Raw genomic sequence first — 24,132 nt, forward strand, 5'->3', positions numbered from 1 at the left:
GCAAAGTACAGCCAGAGAGGAGCATCACTGATTTTGAAAGCATATAAATAAAATAATTATAATACTGTATCTTCTGACCTGATGGTGGTTCTAGAATGAAAAGCAACTGTAAACAGCTTTGTTTGTTAAGTTTGAATCAAGATGCATTCATATGAGGTTCATAAACAAATCAAAAATACATCCCAACTATAGGTCACAACAGGATGCTTGCAAAGGTTCTACTTCTAATCCAGGGGACTTTAAAATTGAGTTTGGAATTTATTTGTCAATTGAAAAAAAAAAACCAGACTAATTTAATCTCAGTAAAAGCATAATTGGTGGAAGCATCTTTCCACCAATATTACAAAGACATGTTTTCTTATGGCAGATTATCTGGCTATAATCTGTACAATTTCAACCAACCGTCTTTAATCAAAATTTGACAATGTTCACCCTACAACAACAGCGGATTGTTACTGTGCTTTAGTTTGACACAGATGTCTTCATCTGAGCCCTCAGCACACCAACAGTATGCAGAAGACATTCCAGTGAACGCGACATGCATAATTATTTCTCTCACACACCTGTTTGTGTCCCTGGAGATAAAGTGAATGCAAAAAGGTATTTCACGAGCTCTGATTCAGCTCCTTAATGAGGCATACCTCGGCAACAATCACCGTTTTTCCCATTAGTACAAACAAGAGTACAGAGATACCTCATTGTTGAACACAAGTACCAGGAAACCTTTTTTTCTGCGTACCCTCTCATTATCCTCTTTTACTCCCACCACCATAGCTTGTCAAAGCTTGTCGCGCCTCTCTGGTATCAATACTGGCTGCACTGTGCCTAAGTCTCAGTTTAAAATATTCATACGTGGATTCATTTTAGTCGTGCTTTCTATTCAACCTTGCCCCACATTTCTCATGATAGTCATGTTAGCGCTGACATGGTTTGCATTAGAATTCCATTGGATAAAAAAAAAAAACGAGAATGAAGATATAAATTCTCATTTACTTTCCCTGGCTGCCGCCAACACGCTGTGCTATCCAATTCCTGGCGGTTGCCCAGTAGCCCAGTTGCCAGGCCGAAGTACGTTTAGCCATATTTGTCTCTTTATCTTCCAACAAACGCCTGTTGTTTGACTCACTGCCAAGCCTGTGCGGATACATTCCCATTAGTAGGGATGGACCATAATACAGCTGATTATTCCATCCTTATTAAAGCCGCAGGGATGCCAATAGTGGAGGAAACTGTGTTCACCACACCAGAGATTCTCTTTTGTTCCTCCAATAAAAGAAGAGAAATAGGAATGTCGGCTAATGACGGCACCGGCGACCATATTGGCTCTTAGTTGTTGCTAGTAGCAGCTCAAAGCATCACTCCCAGGCTCCCTTAGACAAACAGCTTTTCACTTCTATCTCCGAGAACACGATGTACCTGCAGAATCATCACAGATGAGAGGAATTAGCCCATTTCTTTGAAGGTGAACAATGCATTGAATACTTGTTCCCTAACCTCTAACCTCCTTCCCTTTAACTGTATCCTCCCTAATCCTTCTCCAGGCACAGCAAACAGGATAAGAGGATGGCCACGTTTCCTTCATATAAAACATTTACTGTGAAAACGGTTTCCAGCAATGATGGACATGACCCGAGGCCATCCCTCCTCCAGCTGGCCTCGAACTGACAGTGTTCAAAGGGGGGTGTCAGGAAGGAAATAAAAAGTGGATGTGAACAGTGTAATATTAATTTATGTGTAACATGCTTTGAAGCATACCATAAGGAAAAAATAAAATAAACCAAGAATTGTCTTGAAATATAATTTGTGATTCGGAAGAAGGGGATTTTGGCCCCACATGGGAGATCCATGGAACAATAAAAATGCATTTTTGCATGCCAATTGTTTAGGTATAGGCGTGACACTCAATTATATTGCTGCGCTGTCTCTGTCAAGAATGCACACTGAAGACAGAGGGAGGGATGAGAAGGCCGGGTGACGAAGGGAATGAGGGACAATCAGAGCAGGTGTGACAACGAGAGGGAAACGAGGTCAGACACAGAACACAGGAAATAATGCAACACACGAAGGCAGGGCATGAAAGCAAAAAAAAAAACAAGAAAAAACCCAAACATGTCAGTCTCTGTTCTTATTATTGCAACACGACACTTAATAATGACATAAAGATCTAAATCTGAAGTAGCCTCCGCTGCATATGCCTTCCGAGTAAATTAGCAGTCATGGTTGTACGTTTTGGACCTGTGTTTCTGTTATTTTGACTTTATTTTTTGCCTTTGATTTTTCAGCGTCGGCGCGGCTAAGACGGAGCTGCCAGAACACAACGAGACACACCTGATCCTCGTCCCTCAATAAACCCACACCCTTCATATACTCTGCTCTCCCAGAGCTCCTTGTTTGATCATACTTGCTGCTCCTGTATCTGCTGTCTGGATTATTTCTCCTCACTAACGCAGTTTTAACTTTTCTCTGAGTCTCCGTTTCTGCATTCTGGGGTCCACGTTCAGCCTCTATCATAACATTAGTCACGTTAAAACATTGTAGCCTATATATCACCACCCTAACAATTACGGCATCCTAATCTTAATTAATTAATCTTAATTTAATCAGCAGTGGAGGAGATTTGAAGATGCACAGCAAACTGACAAACAATGGCTGGGCTTCAAGGAGAAGAGTCTAAGGGCACACAGGTGAACTCAATCGGGGTGGGGCTGACGAGAAAGTGCAGAAATCTAGACGGAGAAAAATGGTCAAGACACTTCATCCACATTGGCTGTGTGAATGCCGGTGGTGGTCAGGAGGGCCGATGGCGCAAATTGGCAGCCTCGCTCCTGTCAGTCTGCCCCAGGGCAGCTGTGGCTACAACAGTAGCTTCACCACCATGAATGAATAATGCACAACGTAAAGTGTCTTTGAGTGTCCAGAAAAACGTTACATAAAACCAATGTATTATTATTCTTAATTGGTGTGGCCCTGTGATGGACTGGCAGCTTGTCCAGGGTGTACCCTGCCTCTCACCCGTAGACTGCTGGGAAACAACTTCCCTTTTATGTGACCGTTTTGGGATGAGCGTGATTAAGAGAATCCAGGTAACTGGAAGGCATCCCAGGTTTGCTGAACTTGCTTCTTAGGCAGCAGCCCCAGGATGGAAATATAGAGCAGTCGTACTATTTCCAATGACAACGATTTCTCAGGTAACAACTATTAAAGTATATCAAATAAAACACTTAGACACAGAATATAGACACACGAAGAAACTCAGATCAAGCTCCAATAAAAAATAAAAATAAGTAAAAAGCAGACTGGAGTGCTGCTGAATGTGATAAGGTCAGTGTTCAATGACATCTGAGCTTTTATAAAGATGCAGCTCTGCTGAGCTCTGCCCACACAGGTGACTCCACTTTCGCTTTGTGAGACCATTTCCCAAGACTGTGTGGGCATGAGCTCACTGTACATAAACCTTTTATAATGGTAGCCATGTCGATGTAAAATAGCAGGTAGTCCCAGGTGTAATTAATACAAAATCATACATTTTTCTGTTTAGTACAGAACAGACACGTAAGCTGTGCAGCAGCATACTGACAGTTTGGTCCTGATCTCACACAGACTCGTGAATACATACTTCATCATTGCCTTGAAGAAGCAAAACTGCATGGTGCCCCTCTGGAGGGGAACTGGTTGTGTAAGTGGGCAATCAAACGTAATTAAATAACTCATCTGCTGTGTGCTGAAAAGTTGGGAGTTTTAACTTTTATAGATGAAGGAAGACCTTAGTCCAGGTTGAATGCTTTGCCACTCCTTGGTCTTGAAATTCTAACTTACTAAGTTTACAAAATTAGAACGTCATGTACAGTTGCTCTGATCATCTGATACTGATACATAACTGTTTCCTTTAATTAGCTATCTTAATCGTGGTGCACCGCATCATTTGTCGTACAAAGGGTAATATCTCAAAAATCGCCACTATAATAAATATTTACATTTTTTCATGCCCGATTCATTCCGAAACCACCGATGCAAAGTTTGAGCACAGATAGAATATTTATTTTTTATTATTTCAACTTATTACATTTAATTGAAATCAAACTGAATGTACTTTAAATGCTTGAATTACAGGCCGCTGACTTAAAATGACACGTAAAAAAATATTGTGTGAAAGTATCATCAAAATAGAACCCCTACAAAGTAATTTTGTGTTTGCGTTGCATCGGTGTATTCATGGGAATGAAGGAACCTATAGCTTTAAGAATAAATTGTGATCCTACAGTGACTGTTTGGCCATGAAAAGAATGATACAACGCGCGTTCCAGCTTGGTAAGAACCTTTGATGCATGACAGTTAATTACCACCATGAAGACGCATCACCAGGATAAACTCTCAGGTGTCCAGGTCTCCAAAGGAATCTGCCCCTTTGAAAAATGGAGCCTTGGATGCATTCATTAGTTAGCTAAGAGTTGCGATTACCCTGCTAATGTACTTTACAGAGAAGGATTGGGTCAGAGTGTATTTGAATAAAAAAAAACCTACCTCCTCAAAGAGATCATTTCCAAGGGGAAAGACTTTCTCCATCAAGTTCAGTGACGACTTCTTGCTGAGCAGCAACAACGTCCTTTAAGTAACATATGGTATGTTGGGTCTCAGTGTGGAGGTGCCACTCAGTGCTTACTGAAGAAAAAACTGATCAATGAGGTCTGTTATTGGTTCAATGAGTGTATTGATCAAACAAACACATCACTGACCCTAAAAATGGGAACAAATTAAATTGCACAATATCTGAACAATTTAATGTTCAGAGATCTTTTTTGTTCAAAGATATCTGAACAATGCCTGTAATATTCTACAATGATGGCAGATTTTTCAAGTAAAAGACTTTAGAGGAATGCAAATTCACTGATTTGATTGATGCCTGTCCTCAGTTACCAACTCTTCATATTTCTTAGAGACACAAGTCAATACAACTGAGAAGAATAAGTCTTTGATTTGTATTGTGTGTTCCACTCTATAATACAGCTTATTTCCCTTTTGTTTTGATGGAAAGAAATGGATGATTGCTTTGATTTAGGCCCTGTGTTTACAGTTTGAGGTTAGAGAATGATTGATGGGCTGTAACCTGTAATCTTTGTGGGTAACTTATCTTGCTTGTATCTGCAAAGTACATCCACTAAAGGATTTCACAGCCAAAATACTCTATTTATGGATCTGAAGGTATTAAGGTATCAAGAATAAAGTATAAAGAATTCCCAAGTGCTTTTTATATCAACACTCCATTATACAATGATCCAGACTCCACAGACACAAAATTAAACTCGCCAAGACTTTGGCCTTTCTTCCAATGATTCAACTGTCATTTATTGTGACAGCAGGGCGGACATCAGCAGCCTTGAAAATATTGTATGAAGTCACAATATTGTCACCAAATGAGGTTATTGTTCCAAAAAATAATAAATGTGGTACTCTTCTTTTTGATTTGTCCTCTTGTTGTGGATTTGGCTTTAGGTTGTTGTGTATTTCTTCTCCCTGTTGTGTTTATCTTTTCATACTTTAAATATTACCTGTTTCACCAGGTTATTTCTCCTGTCCTGGATAAGTCGTCTCTGTTGCTCTTGTGTCTCTCACCACTTTTCTCCTTGTAGATTTCTGCACTTTCTCGTCAGCCCCATCCTGATTGATTTCCCCTGTGTGCCCTCAGCCTCTTCTCCTTGTGTATTCCGAGTTCCCAGCCATCGGTTGTCAGTTTGTTGTGCAACTTCAAATCTCCTGTTCATGTTTTGTGTTCTTTTGTGTTGTCAGTGTCCTTCGTTTGTTTCTTGGTTGTTGACTATGATCTCTTTAATTCAGCCTCTGATTGGATATTTGTGTTTGTGGCCTGACACCTTAAACCGAACCTATACTTCCTGTGTTTCGGACTTGCTGCCCTGTGAGTACTGTTTGGCTGTATTTGGACTTCTTTATGTTTTTGACCTTTCCCTGTTCATTGGACTTATTCATATTTAATTCCTGAACCGTACCATCACTGCTTCTCCAATTGTCCATGTTCTGCTTTGAAGTGACACTTTTGTCTGGATTGCCGTGTGATTTAGTGGCTCACCCTGAATTGTGGGCTCATTTGCATCTCAGTGTGTTTCCAGTAGCTACAGTATGACTCCAAAACAAAACAATGGATGGATTGTGTACAGACACATCGGGGGGCGTTTTGGCTCACCAACAAACACGTGGATTGAAATCCTGATATATTGGATGGTTGATTGATATTTGTGCTTACAGGTAGACAATGATCAATTCATACGCAGACCACAAGAAGTGAATTCAATGACGTTATGCATTCACTGGCATTCAGGGCAAAGCATAAATTATTCTGGGATAAAGCTCTAAAAAAATCATTGCTTCAGAGGTGTATTTTCTTCGCCCCCACACCTTTATAAATCTGACGCCAGACATATTCCTTAATTCACAGATGAAGACTAACTACAACATTGATGCACGGAGGCATTTTTTGTCTTTTTAAATGCCTTTGGGATTTGATTCAGAGGTAAACCATAACACACTCATCACACCTTTAAACACTCTTTACCAGTCTTACCACAAAGCACTTCACTGGGTAGAGAATCCGATGGTTGCTCCGAGGATTTCCAGCAAAGCTACCTGGTTGGGTCAGTCAACAGCTGCTGGAGGTGAGATATCTGGGATGAAGCGCTGTCCCAAAGCGGCATCAAGTCTGCTTTAATTCTCCACACAGCATGGTGCATTAACACCTGGGCTGTACACGGTTAAAATTAGGGCCACTGTAGGGGACCTTGACAAACAAGTGACTTTGACTGAATGTACCAGGTTGGAATCACAACAGCTGAGAACAGGGTTTTGTTTAAGTTGGTTATTATCTTTCTGTAACTAAAAGTGATATAGTGATTATATATACACTAAAGATTAATGAAACATACATTGTATTTCTTGTGGGGATTTAATTTAGATTAGATAGCTCTGGATCAGATGCAAGTAATTGTGTAAAATTTCTAAATCACTGACTTTAGAATCAGACAGAAAAATCTACATAAGCAGAATCTGTTCTGATGTGTTCAAAGCAAAGACGGTATTTGATTATTAAATCCCTGGCACATAAACAGGTATAATTGTGCGTCATCTGCATAGCAGTGAAAATGTATGCTGTGTTTCTTAATAGTTTTACCTAAGGTTCAAGCACTCAAAAATTATTTACCTACCGGTGATTAACAAATGAACAGTCCGATTTTTAAACTTTTATTCGCTTAAATTCTCAAGTGTTAAAGCAAAAACAAAACATTTAGAATGTCCTTTGGTGGGATTTTATTACACATTATTAATACTGTATATGTAAACTGATATTCTTTGATGCCAGCACGTTGCCAATACAAAGGAAAATTACCTGCACTAAAAGGAATATTATGAAATTAAAGTAAGTGAATAATAAAAAAAAAAAAAGGAAACAAACAATTGCTTTTGCATTCGGATGTCATTAATAGTTACATTAAAGGTTGCCTTTTTTTAGTCACAGTTCGGCAAAGATAAAAAAGGCCTACATGAATCTTTTTTCATTTGCTTTGTCCAGAAAAAGAGTACACTGATGGTTTCTATTCATGTCTCGTCTGCTCTGGTGAAAACTACTCTCTGACCAAGACTGTAGCGAGCGTGGTGGCTCTAAGATAAAAGAATAGAACAGCTTTATTGGAGAATCTTTTTGGAAGAGAGAAAAGGAGAACAGGAGAAGGTTTTCTTACACGTGTGCATCACTAACATTGGACAAAAGAATCTTTCAACCAACAATGGTTTACAGAGTAACGTTCACAAAAGCACAGGTCTGTGGTAGCATTGCGAGGGGATCGGTGGCTGGAGGATGAAACGGGGATGAAGGATGAACAAGAGGGAGGAAGAGATAGAGCTTGAAGGAAAGACAGAAAGCTGGGGAGAGAATTGACATGGGCAAGGTTTATGTGTCGCAAAGTGGCAGTCCAGAAAGATTTCCTTCTATCCACATTGCACTGACAGCCAAGAATGCGTCCTATTTCGTCCTCATTTTGTCTGTCGCTTTGTTGAGCAGTTGTGTTTCAAACGCCAGTCTTTGCCACTTAGCGAGGACAGATTCTACGAGATTGCTTCAGAGTCCACCCGGCCAACATTAGCTCACAGAAGCATCCCATAGGGGATAGGTGGCCACTGTTGGCTCGTGCAAGAACTGAATGGTTGCAGCTGCTGTTGCCGTGGCAATAAGAGAGGGAGGGGAAAAGTCTTGCACCTTCAGTTATCCCCTTTCACACGGGAAGGAGCTCGAGTACCTGGTATGGCTTCAAGGGGCAGGGGCTATCTGTTCTTTCCTTTTACTCTTATTCAGCAAATGATCAGTTCATGGTTTGTGAATAATATCGGCCTTTTTTTTAGACATATATGTTTTTATCATCTCTATATATATTCTTTGAAATTAAATAAAGGTTTTGCACTCATTGATCTGGCACATTCCCTTTATTGTCAGTGCGAGAGTCCATTGAGTCTGGTGGCGAAAAAGCTCAGTACAGTACACTCCAGAAAGCTCATAATGGTTCTTCAGTTTAATGGTTGATTACTTGAAAAGGCGGAAGGGAAGGTAACGGTGTAGGCAGTGGGACGTCTATCCCTCCCACTACATCATGGGTCTTTCTAGAGCACGGCGGGCCAGCAGAAGGCCTCTCTCAGCAATGCAGAGGCCAGCAGTAGCAGCAGCATGGTGAAGGGAGAGGGCGTCAGGGGGGCCTGGCCTGAATTCGGTTCCCTGCAGCCCCCTAGCTCTGACTCGCAGCGGTGTTTCTCACACTGCAGACCTGTGTAGGCCGAGGGACAGTTGCAGCGGATGTTGTTGACACAGATACCGCCATTTTGGCAACGCAGGAGCTCGTTGTCACACACCCGGGCTGTGATGGGATGTAAAGACAGGAGAAAGGAGTGAGAATACAACATGCAAGAGGATTTACACTTTGCTTAAAGTGCATTGCCATGCATCTATATCATTTTTGTTATACACAAAATCAAAGAAATCGTTGATTTCCTTCAAGGGCAGTGGTATTTTATTCCAGATATTTCCTATGCTAGGCACACTTTGCTATTTTGGGAAACACACTTATTTGCTTTCTTCCCGCAAGTTGGATGAGAACATCAATACCACTCTCATGGGTGTCTTTAGCCACACCTTTTTTCTGGCAGACTTCAGTGACTTTTTTTTTTTCCTGGTGTGTTCATAATTTCTCCTCACCAAGAAAAAAGTAATAACAAATAAACAGTTACTTAACTGCTAATGGTCATTTTATACACTGTGGCCACCAGCTTCATATATACTGTGAAGGTGTAAAAATAACATCTTATCAATACACACACACACACACACACAAATCCACCTATAGTGTGAGCACATTCCATTTTAAACACTCCATTTAGTTGACTGAAGCACCGTCCTTTCAGCTATATCATTGCACAGAAATGTTCAGTTTCCTCGAAGCCTGAAAGGCTTTCCCCACAGAGCACTGACTTTATACCAACTGAACGTCAGGTGAAAATTGGCGTATATTTAGAGCTGAGGCACGGAGGCCACTCTATTCCCAGCGGAGGCAAGCTGTCAGGCGAGCTAGAGGCAAACAAAGTAGCGCTGCACAAACTAATAAACCAACAGAGACAAATAAATAGTGAAAAACACAAGGCCCACTTCTGCCCGTTTCAGTCCTTTACGGGAGTTGAAATCTACGTGGTGAGCAAATGTGAAGTCTATGGGACGTAAATATCACGCAAACAAATATCAGACCTCTCTCCAAATGCCGAGGATTTAAGGCAGGCTGCCTCGCAGGAATAGCCAACTAAGTCTTTGATGGGAGGCTTGTTAAGAAACATTGACTCAGTGAGTCCTATTTGTGCCACGTCTGTTCTGTTGGAGAGGAGGGAGCTGCTGTTTGGCTCAGTGAGTTTCTTGCTGCAGGCCACAGCTCGTCAATTACCATGCACAACTACATCCAAATGAGACAGCTGTGCTCCATCTTTGTTTAAATCTCGATTTCTTATACCAGTTCTGAAATAAATTCCATGACCAGTTCAACTACTTAAAAATAATCTAAAATGTTGCATTAATATATGAATTTACAACCAGTGCTAGAAAAACAGTCTTTAGGCAAACAAAATGTGTAAAAAAGTAAAATACTCCATGATGTTTTGATGAGATCTAGATAATAGGGGCTTTTTGTACATCTATTCCACCGTCATCCACTTTTCTTACAAGGTAAAAAATGTCTTTTGGTCTAATTCTAGGGATTTCTTTTCTTTTAAAGTTACTCTAAATGTACCGGTATGTGAGATTATTATGTGAGCATTTATTTTCAAACTAAAATCAGCCCAAAAGCATGGTTAGAGCATGACCACAAAGTAGCTTGAACCCGTAGCCAGGAAACATTTTTACAGCCAAGGCATTGGTCGCAAAGTCACCTCTCAGCACTTTCTGAAATGGAAAGCATACATTGTTAACTTGTGGACATTTAGGGTGAGATACTGAAAGCAAATTTTATCATTAAGGTGAATCGCTAGCCTTCGCCTGGAAATGTATTCTGCTTGATGTCCAGTGCTGCATAGCAATTTGTTGACCTCAAAGGGAAGTTCAGGTAATGGCCAATCCCTGCAGGCATAAGGCTTAGCTATCAAGTAGGCGATGCTAATGACTGCCGTAATGAAACGGAAGTATTGATATTTAAAAAGAGCATCAATAAGAAGTTTGTTAAAGATTTAGGGTTGAGACACTGAGATTAAAGCTATTATAACGCATGAGAGGGGAGATAGGCACATCAATTAAAGGGCTCTAAACTTCATTGTGTTTGCTTGCTTTGTGTTCCAGGGACAGGGTCGCTCTAAAACAACTGTAATAGTGCTATGTGTTTAATGCACTAAAGATGAGCGTTGTAAAGATGAGCGACGAAAGCCTTTATACTCAATCAGGGTCGGCTCAATTGTTCAGAGAGCTCTGCACCTTCATCTGTCTTCAATCTCTCCCGCTAACTATTTTCCAGCGTGTAAACACAGCCAGCGCTGGCAGTAAATGACAAGATTTGTAGCGTTTGCTTTTGATATGAATGATAATATTTAGAGAGGGGATGGATGAACTAGGTGTGCCGTTCTGGCACTGAGCTGTGTTTGACAAGAGATTTGAGTTTTAATTGCATTCTCTGTCTGCATGCAGATAGACTCTGGTCCATGCACATAAATACCGCAGCAGCGATGAAGAAAGGGAAGGTCAGGACTCAAAAGTTCTAGAATTAACGCTATAGAGGAAAAGCTGGGGAGGAGAAGCGCCTTCAGCAGCCATTATTTCAGATTTGTGTCAATTTTCAGGATTTTGTGAGAAACGTTTTGCTGAAATGTGAGAATTAAACACTCACTTATGCAATTCATGGGATTTCAGAAAATATAAATCATTTCACAGAATGTTTGATTGTCTTTTCTTTCTAATCACTACTTCATACATTTCAAATTATTTTGTAACCAAAAAAAACTTAGATCTGGAAACATGTTATTTATGTTTTAAATGTTGTTACATGCTTATTTATGGACTGAAGCACCGATTAAGTGTTAAGCCATATTCTTCTCACGTTCAGTGCTTTTCCCCTTAGAATATTTCAATGTTGCATAGCTCTTTCACCAAAAAATCTTTTTTTTTCCACTCATTTTTTAAATCTTATTACTTATTTCCATTTAATTGCATCTCAACATACACACTATTTCAGCAGGTACCCTAATGCTGCAGATTTTCTACATGCAATGATAAGATCAATGGATGAGTGTCCCACCAACATCTGGCTTCATCCATACCTTTGGTGTAGAAACATGCATGCATGCTGACAAAGTGCATTCAGGATAATGAACTTCTGTGTGAGTTCCCACTGAAATAATTTCTCTTTATTATATTCTCATTCAGATGGTAATGCTTTTAAGTATGACTATATTTTTAACAATATGTTTCAAATAATTTACATTGTTTATTATTATTTCTAACATAACTAGGTTGGATGGTTTCATATACAGTACTGTGAACTTTGCTTTCAGGATGTTGTGAAGTCAGATTCGACCGTTCTAGATATTTATTCCAGCATGTGCTCATTTAAATTTCATTAAAGCCCATTAAACCACAGTCTACAAAACAACAGCAACAGAGAAAGCACAGCAAGGTGTTTGGCTGCAGTGCATTCTGACTATTGTTGATGCTCCTGGGTCTCTTTAACCCCTGTGATGGTGAAATTCTGACTGTCATTGAACCTATGTCAAACAGCAGCACCTGTTATTTTAGAGTTAACACAACCTCTAATTTGCCCAAATTAAAGATGAATCAAAAATGTTCTTTATAATTTCCTTAAATGATACCTTCATGATGTTGTATTTTTCTTTCTATGTTACACTATAATTATGTGCTGACACTTGTTTAGACGTATGTTTCTTACATTGATCACAAATGTAATTTGGTTGTTTTTGTATGACTGGTCCCCTTCACAGGCATCATGAGTCGAACAGAGAATATTTCAGGATCAGTTATTCTTCACACATCACAGTTTTACAGTAATTGTCGACGTTCTAACAAATATAACAATGGATAACACCTGACACCAAAGGAGGAAAGAGAGGACTGGAAATGAATCATTCAATTGAGATGACTGATGCTGATTAGTGGTAGTCAGAAAATTGCACGCGTGATGTAGTAAGTATTTATTTATTGTATTAATTTCCCCATTTCTTTTTAACTAGCCTGTGGGATGCTATGCTTTATATCTTGAATTTGTTTGTTTATAAGCTTGTTGTCAGACTAAGGTATAATTTTATTTTTAATTGCTTCTTCATTCTCTTTTAATTGTTCTTTGATTCTGCCTGATTCTCATAAAGCTAAAAAAAATAAAAATCCTTTTACCGCTTTGTGTCGGTGGTGTTCTGTGATTTTACCCCTCGGGATGTGGTGTCATCCTTTTTTTTATTATCTTTTTTATTACCTTTGGCTGTCTTCACTTTGTCTATTATTTATTACTTTGTTGCATTGATTTGCTTTTATTTTGTCACCATATCCATTCTCTTCTCTATTCATTGACCATTATCTTGATCTTATAACACCCGCTGTGTTTTTTTATTTTAATTCTTCAGTTTCAAATATTGTTTGGTTGTATGGCTTCGCTTTTTTTTTGTCACAATTGTCACATTTCCTGCCTTTTCTGTCAAACGACTTTGTGAACCATTGTTTTTGTTTTCAAAGGCACTATATAAATAAAGAAAAATGTTTTCTACAAAGACGGGTCATAGTTTTTCAGCTCTGTTTTTTACGGTTATAGGTTATGCATGCAGGACCTATAAGCAAGAAAGTCAAATAAAAGCAGACAAATCATCTACATATTATAAGTTTAAAAAATGCTAAACATACACTAACATCTGAATGTAATAAATAGTCTGGAAATAAAAATGACCTATGTTCTCTTTAGATGACATTGTCCTGCTGTTGACTTGTGAGAGGGGTGATGGCAATTCAAACAGTTCACAGGCGGCCTGTCAAACAGTCAATATTGGCTCAGCTGTTGTTTTGTTGCTGTGCAACATGACTGGATAACCGAGTTACTGAGCAGTTGCTGCATCCTGCCATGCCGTTGCCCTTTCTCTATTTGAGCCGTGTGGGGAGAACCCGCTGAAATTACATAGTTTACATTACAGCTTCAAGCGTGAAATGCAGGTTAAGCTGGTGAATCAAATGTATCGGGTTAGCTCAGGTTCTCTCATTTGTTAAGGCAGCTGAGCAGCTCTGCGTCTGTGCATCCCATTCCTCCAGCCAGAGCTCAGAAATCACACAGAAAGAAACGAATCAGAAAAGACTGCGAAGAGGAACGGGGAGGGGGCGGCAGACGGAAGCTGTGGAAGAGGTTCGCGGTTCTACTTACATTTGCAGCCATTGTCCCACAAATAGCCGGGTAGACACTCCTGACACTTAGGCCCCGTAGTGCCCTCCTTACAAATACAAAATCCTGTGCCATTACAGCGATCACTGACTGAGCCAAAGGGATTACAATAACAGTCTGGAAAAAAACAAGACACAAAAACACACACAGGCTGGAGACAGAGTGGTGCTTTGACTTCCTGGCGTGGCGAGGACCACACTCCTTAAGCTCATATAATAGCCTGATTACTTTTTACAAGTAAAAACTAAAATGTGAATAGAAATGCAGCCATTTCAACTGTAATGGAGAGAGAATGAGAAGAGAGTGAAGTTGATCATTGATGCATGAAGACATTGTATTCCTTATAGCATATATTTGTAAATACTATAACATTTATTTTTTTTACTGCGATACATAACATGCAATGAGCAGATAGGCCAAGCATTATCGGTAGCACTGGTTAAAGTTGAATCGACTCTGCACATGCGTTTGTTTGTTTTTTGAGTCATTCATTCAAGTAGCGACAGAGGATGGAAAATGAAGAAATGGGATGAGCAGGTATCGGATGGGAAACGGCGTAAAGACAAAGAGTGAGTTAAGGTTTTCGAGGAATGGCATTACAGAGTACATTGAAATGGGCATTGCTGTAATGTGCTTTCTAATGCTCTCTGCCTTTCTCATGATGTACCAAGCACTTTCTAATGCCTTAGAATTTGGACCCAATATTTAGATGCCTCTTTATCATTAGCAGATTACATCATCGGCCACACTTGGAGTCGAAATATGCTGCCCTCTCTGCGTAAAGCAATCTGCAAGCTCCCGCTGTCCTGTGCTTAAATGACCTTCCAGCTTTCCACAGCGGCTCTGCAGTCAAAGTGACACTTATTTTGACAGCAACTGACCATCACGTTGCACCTTCTGTGGCACGTGCTCGCTGCACGCGGCTGCACTCCAGTGACATCCGGGGGTCAGGCAGGAGGCGAGAGGTGACGGCAAGTGACAAACGGCGGGGGGTTGGTCAGTAAGAGAGAGGCAGCTTGACGTTGGGCTTTGCAGAAACCAACGCCTCAGTGACTCTTAACTCCTTTTGACGGTTTTCAGCTGCTACTCCCGAGGCCATTTCATGTATAAGACATATGCATTTGCGTGGCACTTCCGGCTGGCAGTGTGACTCCAATGCGACATTTCTCAAGGAACTCGTGTTGCTTGTCAGACTCCCCGCCTCAGGACTCACGAATGCACCTGCCACTGAGTGCTGTGAAGTCACACATGCGAGCTAAACAATCCAATAGGGAGCCAAACGGCCGCCTTTAGGAACCATGTGAAATGCAGTTTTCACACACTTTTACACAGAATGTGAATGTCTTGCGTAAAGGTCACAGACAAAACAGCCAAAGCCCTACATTAAATTTTTTATGTCCATTTAGTTTTAACTATCAAAGTGCTGCAAGAAACGTGATTTAAAAATTCGTACAGTAGTAAATAGAAAACCAAAACATGAGTTTCTTACACGTGATGTGGACATTTAAAGATTGATATTCGTAAAAGGAATTAACTTTCTTGCCAAGATTTGGATAAGTTTGACATTTTTAGGTAGCTTGAGCTAGAAGACAGCTTTGCAGAGCATTAAGATTGTAAACATCTGTAAACAGCTTGCCTGACTCCATGGCAACATTGAGGGGACAACAATAATCCAATAAAATGGTCCTGCACATAACCTCATGAAAACATTTGTATTTTTACTCAAAATCAAATCTCACTTTTTAATTAGAGATCTATGAGAGGTGCTAGTGCAGACTTTGTAAAGGTTGCCAGGTCAGCTGTTCCCTCTACTTCCAGCCCTTATACCTTCTTTACCCTACAGAGGTAGGATATTTTCTCGCCTTCCTCTGAGTAGAATTCTGAAAATGTTGAACAAGACTTTTCAGTATGGCAAGGGAGCAGAAAACCTGGCACTGAGCATCACAACAACAAATAGGCGAAAATCAAAGCTTTTGCTCATTTATCAGACTATTCATTTTCACATTTCAGGTGTTCGATTAGTATGCGCTCATGCATATTAGATAATTCTATAAATTAATGCTTGGAGCAGTTTAGTCCTCAGATACAAGGCTGCGGCTACAAACAACTATAACTCTCTACATCAATAAACACAAGCTTGCAGCTGGAATCTACCTGTACGGGCTCAACAAAAGCCTGCCTGCAGACGTTAAAAGTCATAGAAGTTAGTGACTATTATCCTCCATGAGCCATTCATTCTGACAGGAAAGGTTGTGTGAAAGCAGGAGAAACAAACAGGAAGATTTGGAGATTACAAAAAGACATGGCGGCAGGAAGGTGTTCAGAAGATGAAACGGAGTAGGGGAGTGAAAGGTGACCCGTTCCCTGGTGACATTTAGATGAAGTGAGGTGTTTGGGTGGAAGCAGGGTGGGGTGGGGGGGGACTAACCTATGCACACATTTTCATCGTCCAGTTCTGCCGAGGCATTGCGGTAGTAGCCCAGCTTGCATAGTTGGCAGTGCTGGCCTCTAGTGTTGTGCTTACAGCTCACGCAAATGACGGTGTTTAGCAGCTCGATGTAGCTGCATCGGTTGGAGTGGCCGAAGCATTCGCAGTCTTGCAATAAAAGAGGAAGTGTCAGGGGAGGACAGCAGAGAAAGAGAGAGGTAGAAAGAGAGAGAGAGAGAGAGCGACGCCGTAGGGAGTATTGGAATTGTTACTTGCTGTGAGTGCTACGGCGGACAGGTTAGCAAGAATTTGAGCGAAGCGCCACGGCATGCGAGATTAAACAAGGAGACTGCGTTGTGAGGGGGGAGAGGGAGGTGGATGGGGAGGTCATTAAAAGGAGGCTAAATCTGTATTAGTCTGGCGTGGGCACAGCCAGAGTTAGGATAAAAAGAAAGGAAAAACAAAACACCACACATAAAAAGCACGGCGTCAAAGAGATCACTTCAAGCACACCAGAACATGAGGTGAGGAAGACTCCAAGATGATGGCACAGAGACACAATCACCACACAGCGTAAAGCAGGCAAATGTGTCTGAGGGGGTTGTTTTGTCATTTGAATCTCTTAAATGTCATGGTCAATCTGGTTTGAGGTGATGGGATGGAACCTTTAATGATACTTCGTATCACAGCCTTTTCTAAAGAAATACACGATGAGCCCTAAGTACAAGAATCCTTCAAAAGAAAATGATCACTGTCGCCCCATCGCGCCTGATGTTTCTTCGTCCACGAACAATAAGATGGAGATTGGTTTAATAAAAAAAAAACAAAGCAACCACAAATGACCCGGCTACATCTCATAGAGCGTGTCCACGTATCCATTAAAGGGCATTTGAGATTGTGAAGACTTCCTCAGGTGGCGGCAGCGCACCCCAACTCTCTATATCTTAGAGGCTACAGTACAGATTTCAGCTTCCATGGTGTGAGTAATGTCTTTCAAATAACCTTTGGATTTCAGGGCAGCTGGTGACAGATTTTAACATACAAATAATTATTTTATATTTATTTTCAGTTGTAGTTTTACAATTTAAAACTGATTTTCTAACAGACTACCCAAACACCGATTTGCTGTAGATAATACAATCAATAATATTTGTAATGGCGCTGATTAATACCTTACTGATACAGTTAATAAAGCAAGTTATTATGTCCACTAAACAAGACTCATGGGGTGGGGCTGGTGGCTCTGGGCTCCCACTCCAAACACCCACCAACATCACGCGCCACGGTATAGACAGATGTGACACTTCAGACTCAACAGCAGGTGCTCGGGCAGAAAACCCACTTACTGATCCAGACTGGTGGTGGAGGGGCTTTAGTCCAAGGGAAAGTAGTTATTAAAGATCTCTATTGGGGTCTTTCTCTTCCGCCACTAACAACCCGACGAGGTTTGACAATGAAGGAGCAGCAAGTTTTGTCCACCCTGCCTTTCACCTATAGTGGAAAATCTTGTCTAAGCATGCAGTGAGTTATTTTATATTATATACCTCAGACTTGCAGACGTAGTCTCAGAAGACAAATAATCTCCTCTTTTCAGAAATAGGCTAAGGTCATAAATCATGCACGAATGGGGAATAAAAAGTCTCTCGTCTTGGAAACATGATCTCTAAAAATAGTTGTTGTCTCAAACACCCACTTTATTTGCACTTAAAAGATTTGATTCCAAGGGACATTTACAGCGTTTTGGAAACAGTTCCATAGACAAAGAAATCTTCTGCGTGTTTTTTACAGTGAAACCCGTCAGAGTTTCACTGTACAAACAGCAAGCGACTGTTACAAACAGTCACTTGCTGTTTGTAACGTGGACAGAAGGGCAAGTGGACAATGCAACCTGAGGAGCTACTACATACAAATTAGAAGAAACATATGACACAAAAACATGATATTGAGATAAAAATAAATAAATAAAGGTGTGATATCAAACAATAAAAGCATGCATGATAACAAATGTAGCAGAAAAAAGGAACAAAACAAATGCAATAATAATGAATGATGGCACTGGGAAATAAGGAGTGACATAAGGAGTGAGGTTGGCTGCATGTAGCAGCATCTGTTCCACGTGCCTGAGATGGTTAACAATCCTAATATTATGGTCTGTCTTTCATGCTTCATTTCACTACCAAGCGCTTTGCTTCATTGTGTGTGTGTTTCCGCAGACAGAAGCTATCCCCTCACAAACTACTCTTCACCTCAATGGAGCCCTGTCAACACTTTTCACCTTCTAAATTTCTAAGCGTCTGTGGCCAGCAATAAACACATCAATCATGTGACTCGTTTCCACTCATAAAACAAAAAAAAATGGGAGAAGAAATAAGACGCCCAACCAACTGCTATTGTGCTAGGTGACATAAGCCTCTGATCCGTACACTCTGCGCGCTTGGCTGCAGCCATAGAAACACAGAGCTGAATGGTTGAATGCTAGATGCTTGCGAGGTGGCTGCGCCACGGATTAAGCAGAGATGAGCCTAATGCCAATCTGCATATAAAAACCACCACGAAACATATTCTGCTTTTTTTGCTTCTGATGTGCTAAGATGGGACCGAGAATCCCTGAAAGCTCTGCGTCAAATTAAAATCAAGTGTATGTATAAATGTGCAGCGTACACATTGGGTGTTTGAAAGGATAATGTGCTGCAACATGAGAGTGTCTCATGAATACACAAGCCTCCAGTGAAAGAGCCAAAACCCTTTATCATTAGCAAGACAAGCAGAGCTGGGATTTGGAAAAAGTGGGAGAAACTACCCGTAAACCCTTGGCTACCAAATAATCATTTTTCTCATTTTATAAACACCTCAAGGAAAAATAAATTTGCAAAAAAAAAAAAAAAGGTTAAATTGTGTATTCTTAGATGCCTACCTTCTTTTCGGTTAGCGACACCTAGGGACGAGACATTCTGCCGAACTGCGTGCAATTGAGAGAAACCAGGAGTTATTCATGTGCAGTTGTGTGATGCACTTTACAGATAATCTAGGGGGGGGGGGGGTGGACGGGTGAACTTTGTGGTATTGTACACACAAAGCTGGAGACACAAACATGTCCAGTTTGACTTAAATCTGTAAAAAACCAAAAAACAGCAAGTACAATCGGGCAGGCCTGACATGGATGAGCAAAGAGGATGCATCCACGGACCCATTGGGGACATTAGAGATGTTGTACGTATTTGTTTTTGTGTGACTACCATCATGTGTATGTTTATGGCAATGAGTGGAAAATTGAAGAAACCAAAACATAAAAGCATCTCAAGGTTAGTATTAACGTCATGATCAATACAAGCAAGTCTAAACTGCATATATCAAATTAAAAGAAGTGGGGGGGGGTGGGGGTACCGTACTTCGATTCATCACATCGACTATGCAATCGATATCTAATTACAGTGTATTTCCGGAGGAAGAATAACAATGAATAAATAATGGCAGGTGTTGGGCCTTGTTGGGAGTGACGGACTGTCGCGGGCAGCATAACCTCATAATTACACGCAAGTCGGCATTTCCGCGTCAGATAAATATTTGCGGTTGAAAATGGAGAAGACTCAAGTGAAGGGAGGAACACGGATATCTTTCCTTCATCTCTTCACCTGATCTTCCTGTCCTTTGGTTAGAGCCGTCATGAATCATGCGATGTTGAATAATTAGCGTCCAGCGGTGTCTTGGCGAGAAGCCCTTTACCCTAACCATGTGTGAATAGAGGATAGGGCGTGTTGACTTTTTCTATGATGCGATGATTATTTCAAACCTTTAAATATTCCATTAGCTCTGTGCGTGACGATTACTTTGAACCCCCTTATCATGATCAGTTATTAGTTTGAAAACCGCTTGACAAAAGACTCTCATTCAGTATCGCTTATCTCAACCTTCTCTTTGTAATGTCCCAGAAAAAAAATGTTTCACAATTGATTTCCTGGCATCAGTGATGAGAGGAACGCATCCGAGGGGAGTTTGAGTCACTCGATGAGAGACTCTTTTTGAATCTGACAGATTAAATCAAATAAAGCGCTTAACAAATAGGGCACAACACTCAAATGCAGGTTTTAATATCTTAGAAATTCCAAAGTGGTGTTTTATTTTTTGGAGTTTATATCCATTGAATATCTGGTGAAGCTGAAGAGACAACATGACTTACAATATAAAATATTCTACCACAAAATAAAACTATCAGCAAAGATCATTGTCCAGATCTTAAATGACAAATTGTTAGTAACTTTAATTTTAATTACGCTGCATTGGCAACAGACAGCCCGTAGCACACATCTGGGTTCCATTAATTACTTTGTTATGGGGAATATTCAGGTAAAGCGAGCTAAATGAGTGGTGACGGATTTTAATCAATGCCATAGGCATAATGAGATCCATTCTTGCACAGCCGGAATTGTTTTTAAAATATTAATTTCATTTTAATGGTCCACATTAGGCAGCGCTGCCTGGCTTAATAGACTTGAAATTGAATTGTGAAAAAGTCAATAAGGAATTCAATTACCTTCAAACAACAACATGAAAAGTGTGCTGCCCCCCCCCCTCGCCAATCATTTTCCTTCTAGTCCATTTAGTAAGCTAAAGTACGGCCTAACCATTTTTATCTACTCTATTTCTACTGTATAAATCACGCAGACATGGAATTAGTTTAGCGCTGAGCAGAACCTTATCCTCTCGGTCTTTGGCTCTAAGCTCTGCGTTGGGTTCTGTGGGGGTGCTGCTGTGACGAGACCGGCATTCGCAAGAACTCCAAGTACCTGTGAGTCAATGTGTGTGTGAGAAGTAAAGCCTTTAGTTTGTCAGAGCGTGCTTTCTACATCACCTAGCCCTTCGCACACACTCACGCACACTTATCCGCACACTCGTCAGCATGCACACTCTCTCCCCAAAAGATTGAGGACAGCCTTTGGACATGCTCTGGCCTAGCATTAGGATGGGGCGGAGAGCTCTGGTGTAAATATGTTTGCATGTACATACAGCGTGTACAAAGAGCATGCAAGCACACACTTGCTCTCTTCAGGCCATGCATGGAAAGGAAGCATCATTTCTAGGGAATAAAGGAGGTAAATAAGACAGGATTAGTCAGAGGGAGGGGTTGGTTTGGAGCCACATGTCCATTTCTGACTCGTAGCATCGGACTTTGCAAGCAGCGATGAGCTACTTCTGATTGAAAACCACCCGAGGAAAATCTGCCCCGTGTCTCACTACATGATTTGGAGGATTTCAAATTATTGTTTTAGTTCTTTCATGATGGTAAGTGTGCATGTGTCACCCACGTGTCCCTTACTTTTCATGTCCACATGGAGGCTTTTCTCTGGCTTTTGGCAGGGTGGCGGTGACATTGTGAGAGACTGACATTAACTGAAAAGCTAAAGGAACAGCTCGTTTTTCTGGCCAGTCCCCTTCCACAAATGGTCCTTCTGTTTCTGTTATGATGAAGACAGATGGACACAGCTAAAACAAGCAACTCTTTCATTTATAGGGGCGATGGGTGACCCACTCAAAAGAGCCACAGTGACGGCCCTAGCGCCTCTCAGAATAGTTCAGATATTGTTCACTCAGTGCTCTGAGTGAAATTTGGGAAGAACAGACGCTTTTTCATGTCACAGTGACATTATAATGAGTGGTCGGTGATCCAACCATTTTCTGAACCAGAGCCTTTCAAATGGGCCAACATGCAAAATAGCAGTGCCCTGACTCATTTCAGCCTGAATGGAATAAATACTTTGGCAATGCCTGTATTTATTTTACTATTTTATGAATAAATGGTAGCTGTGTGCCACTTAGCTACGTTCCCCGTAGTGTGAATAATTTGTTTTCATGACACTTGTGTATTAAAAGAATATGAAGTGACATATTTTATTACTTTGGGTCCGATGTCTTACCTTAGCACATACCGGAGGTCCAGCATCTTCATCTAACAAGAGAGCCAATAGCATTACAGCTGCAGATCACAGTTTTAATTTATGCTGTTTTCTTTATTTACTTAAGTCCATCATTTTGTTTGTCAAAAACATGCACGCCAACCTTCCTGGGTCCAGAATAACACAGGAAGGGAGAATTTGATCATTAATGCTGGAATAGAGGAATAGAGGATACTCAGTGTGAGCGGGGGGGCAATGAGAAAACAGATGGACTGAACCAGGCTGTGAATGCGCTTTGGCTTGTTCAGCACCAGTCTTATGGTTCCTGCATCAAACAGCCTTCCAGCCAGCAGTAACTTGAGACATGGCACCTCTTTTCTTCCCCCCCTCCTGAGGCGCTACTGGTTGACGAAGATAATACCAGCTGAGGTGCATGCGCCTTATATTAAAATGACCTCCTGTGACTTTATACTGCCAGAGAGGTCTTGGCACTTTAATAAAGTCTAGATGCCATTTATTTATAATGCATAGGACAGAGTGAGAGAGAGAGCGTGTGTGAGATATACAGAGAGGAAAACAAATGGCATTCTATGCAGAACCAGGCAAGTGTTATTTGGTTGAGTCGATAAAGTAATCGATAATGCGTCTGCCAACATTCCCGCCAACAAATGGTTGGTGGTTGAGCTATCATTCATGGCACATTTTGGATCAGAAATGAACACTTGGCACCAAGGTTGGGGTTGCATGGTGAAGGGGCGACAGGATAGGCAAAGCAATGCATCAAACATTTAGTTATTTTGTAAAGGTTTACTTACTAACAGGACCAATGTTACTAGGAATACCTGCAAGAAGGAAAGAAAAGACATCTTGAAATGAAGCAGAGAATTTCATGGGACAGCATTTCTTCCTGGAGCTGGCAGAGTATTGTTAGTTGACAGAGTTCATACCCAAGCAATCGCGATTCACTATATTGAGACACACCTGACACATATTCAGATACTTTGGCATTTACACTGATGCACAATGTCTTTATCATGGCTTTAAAGTGTGGTCTGCGATATGTTTCGCCTCACATTTCTTGGATTTCTTTGCTGCATTCATTCATTTTGCTTTTGTTGTCTGTTTTTTTGTTGGTAGTGGTAGAAAACGTCACTTTTGCCCTCTGCAGAAAATCACCGTGAACACTCTCAGCAGACATGACGGTTAGACACTCGTCTATTTTTATTATTTTAAAGTTTTAAAAGTTGCAGATGCTTCTCTGCATGTCAGTCTTTCAAATGTGTTTGCCAAAGACACAAGACAGAATTCTCATGCACACACGCACACGCACGCACACACATACACACAATATCAAAGGACTCCATAGATAGCAAACTCTGCCTCTAACATCAGAGGACATGTCTTATCCTGCTGCCTTCCTGTCCATCCCTCCATCATGCATTCCTTGTGCCAGACAGCAACTGAGCAGATCATTCATCCTGTCTCATTCCCATGGTGACCAGATCTCTGCCACACTAGGATACTATCAATCCGAGGACATGGAGACGCCCATCGGTTCGCACAGAAGATCATTTTGACATCCCAGCTAATCACACACTTTCTGTTCTTAATTAGGACTATGAATGTCAAACACATTAAAAATATATTGAAAAAAAATCTTCAAAGGAAAACAAACTATTTTTTATTTATTATAATATTTTTGTTGGCAATCATTTCTAGAGTAATTTGCTTTCAGGGCAACACTTCTTCTATTCTTCCACTTGAACAGAGGCCCACACTCCCTTTCTCTCTACCCCCTGACCTCAATAAGGCAGTCGGCCCACAAAATCGAAAAAAAACACCCTTGCCGTGGGGAGAGGATGCA

The 24,132-nt window shown here is 40.8% G+C and overlaps 1 protein-coding gene across 1 annotated transcript in view; it reads right to left on the reverse strand.

Annotated features, from left to right (window-relative positions):
• Positions 1-8,658: 8,658 nt before the first annotated feature.
• ntng1a (netrin g1a) overlaps positions 8,659-24,132 on the reverse strand; it is a 73,487-nt gene continuing 58,013 nt past the window's right edge. The window contains exons 4-10 of the mRNA XM_068748075.1: positions 23,084-23,110; positions 19,292-19,336; positions 18,222-18,276; positions 17,857-17,861; positions 16,378-16,545; positions 13,932-14,066; positions 8,659-8,909 (exon numbers count right to left, since the gene is read on the reverse strand). Of these exons, the coding sequence (XP_068604176.1) occupies positions 8,659-8,909; positions 13,932-14,066; positions 16,378-16,545; positions 17,857-17,861; positions 18,222-18,276; positions 19,292-19,336; positions 23,084-23,110 (686 nt within the window). The remainder of the gene's footprint in view (positions 8,910-13,931; positions 14,067-16,377; positions 16,546-17,856; positions 17,862-18,221; positions 18,277-19,291; positions 19,337-23,083; positions 23,111-24,132) is intronic.

The sequence above is a fragment of the Brachionichthys hirsutus genome, chromosome 14, assembly GCF_040956055.1.
Source record: "Brachionichthys hirsutus isolate HB-005 chromosome 14, CSIRO-AGI_Bhir_v1, whole genome shotgun sequence".
NCBI lineage: Eukaryota > Metazoa > Chordata > Actinopteri > Lophiiformes > Brachionichthyidae > Brachionichthys > Brachionichthys hirsutus.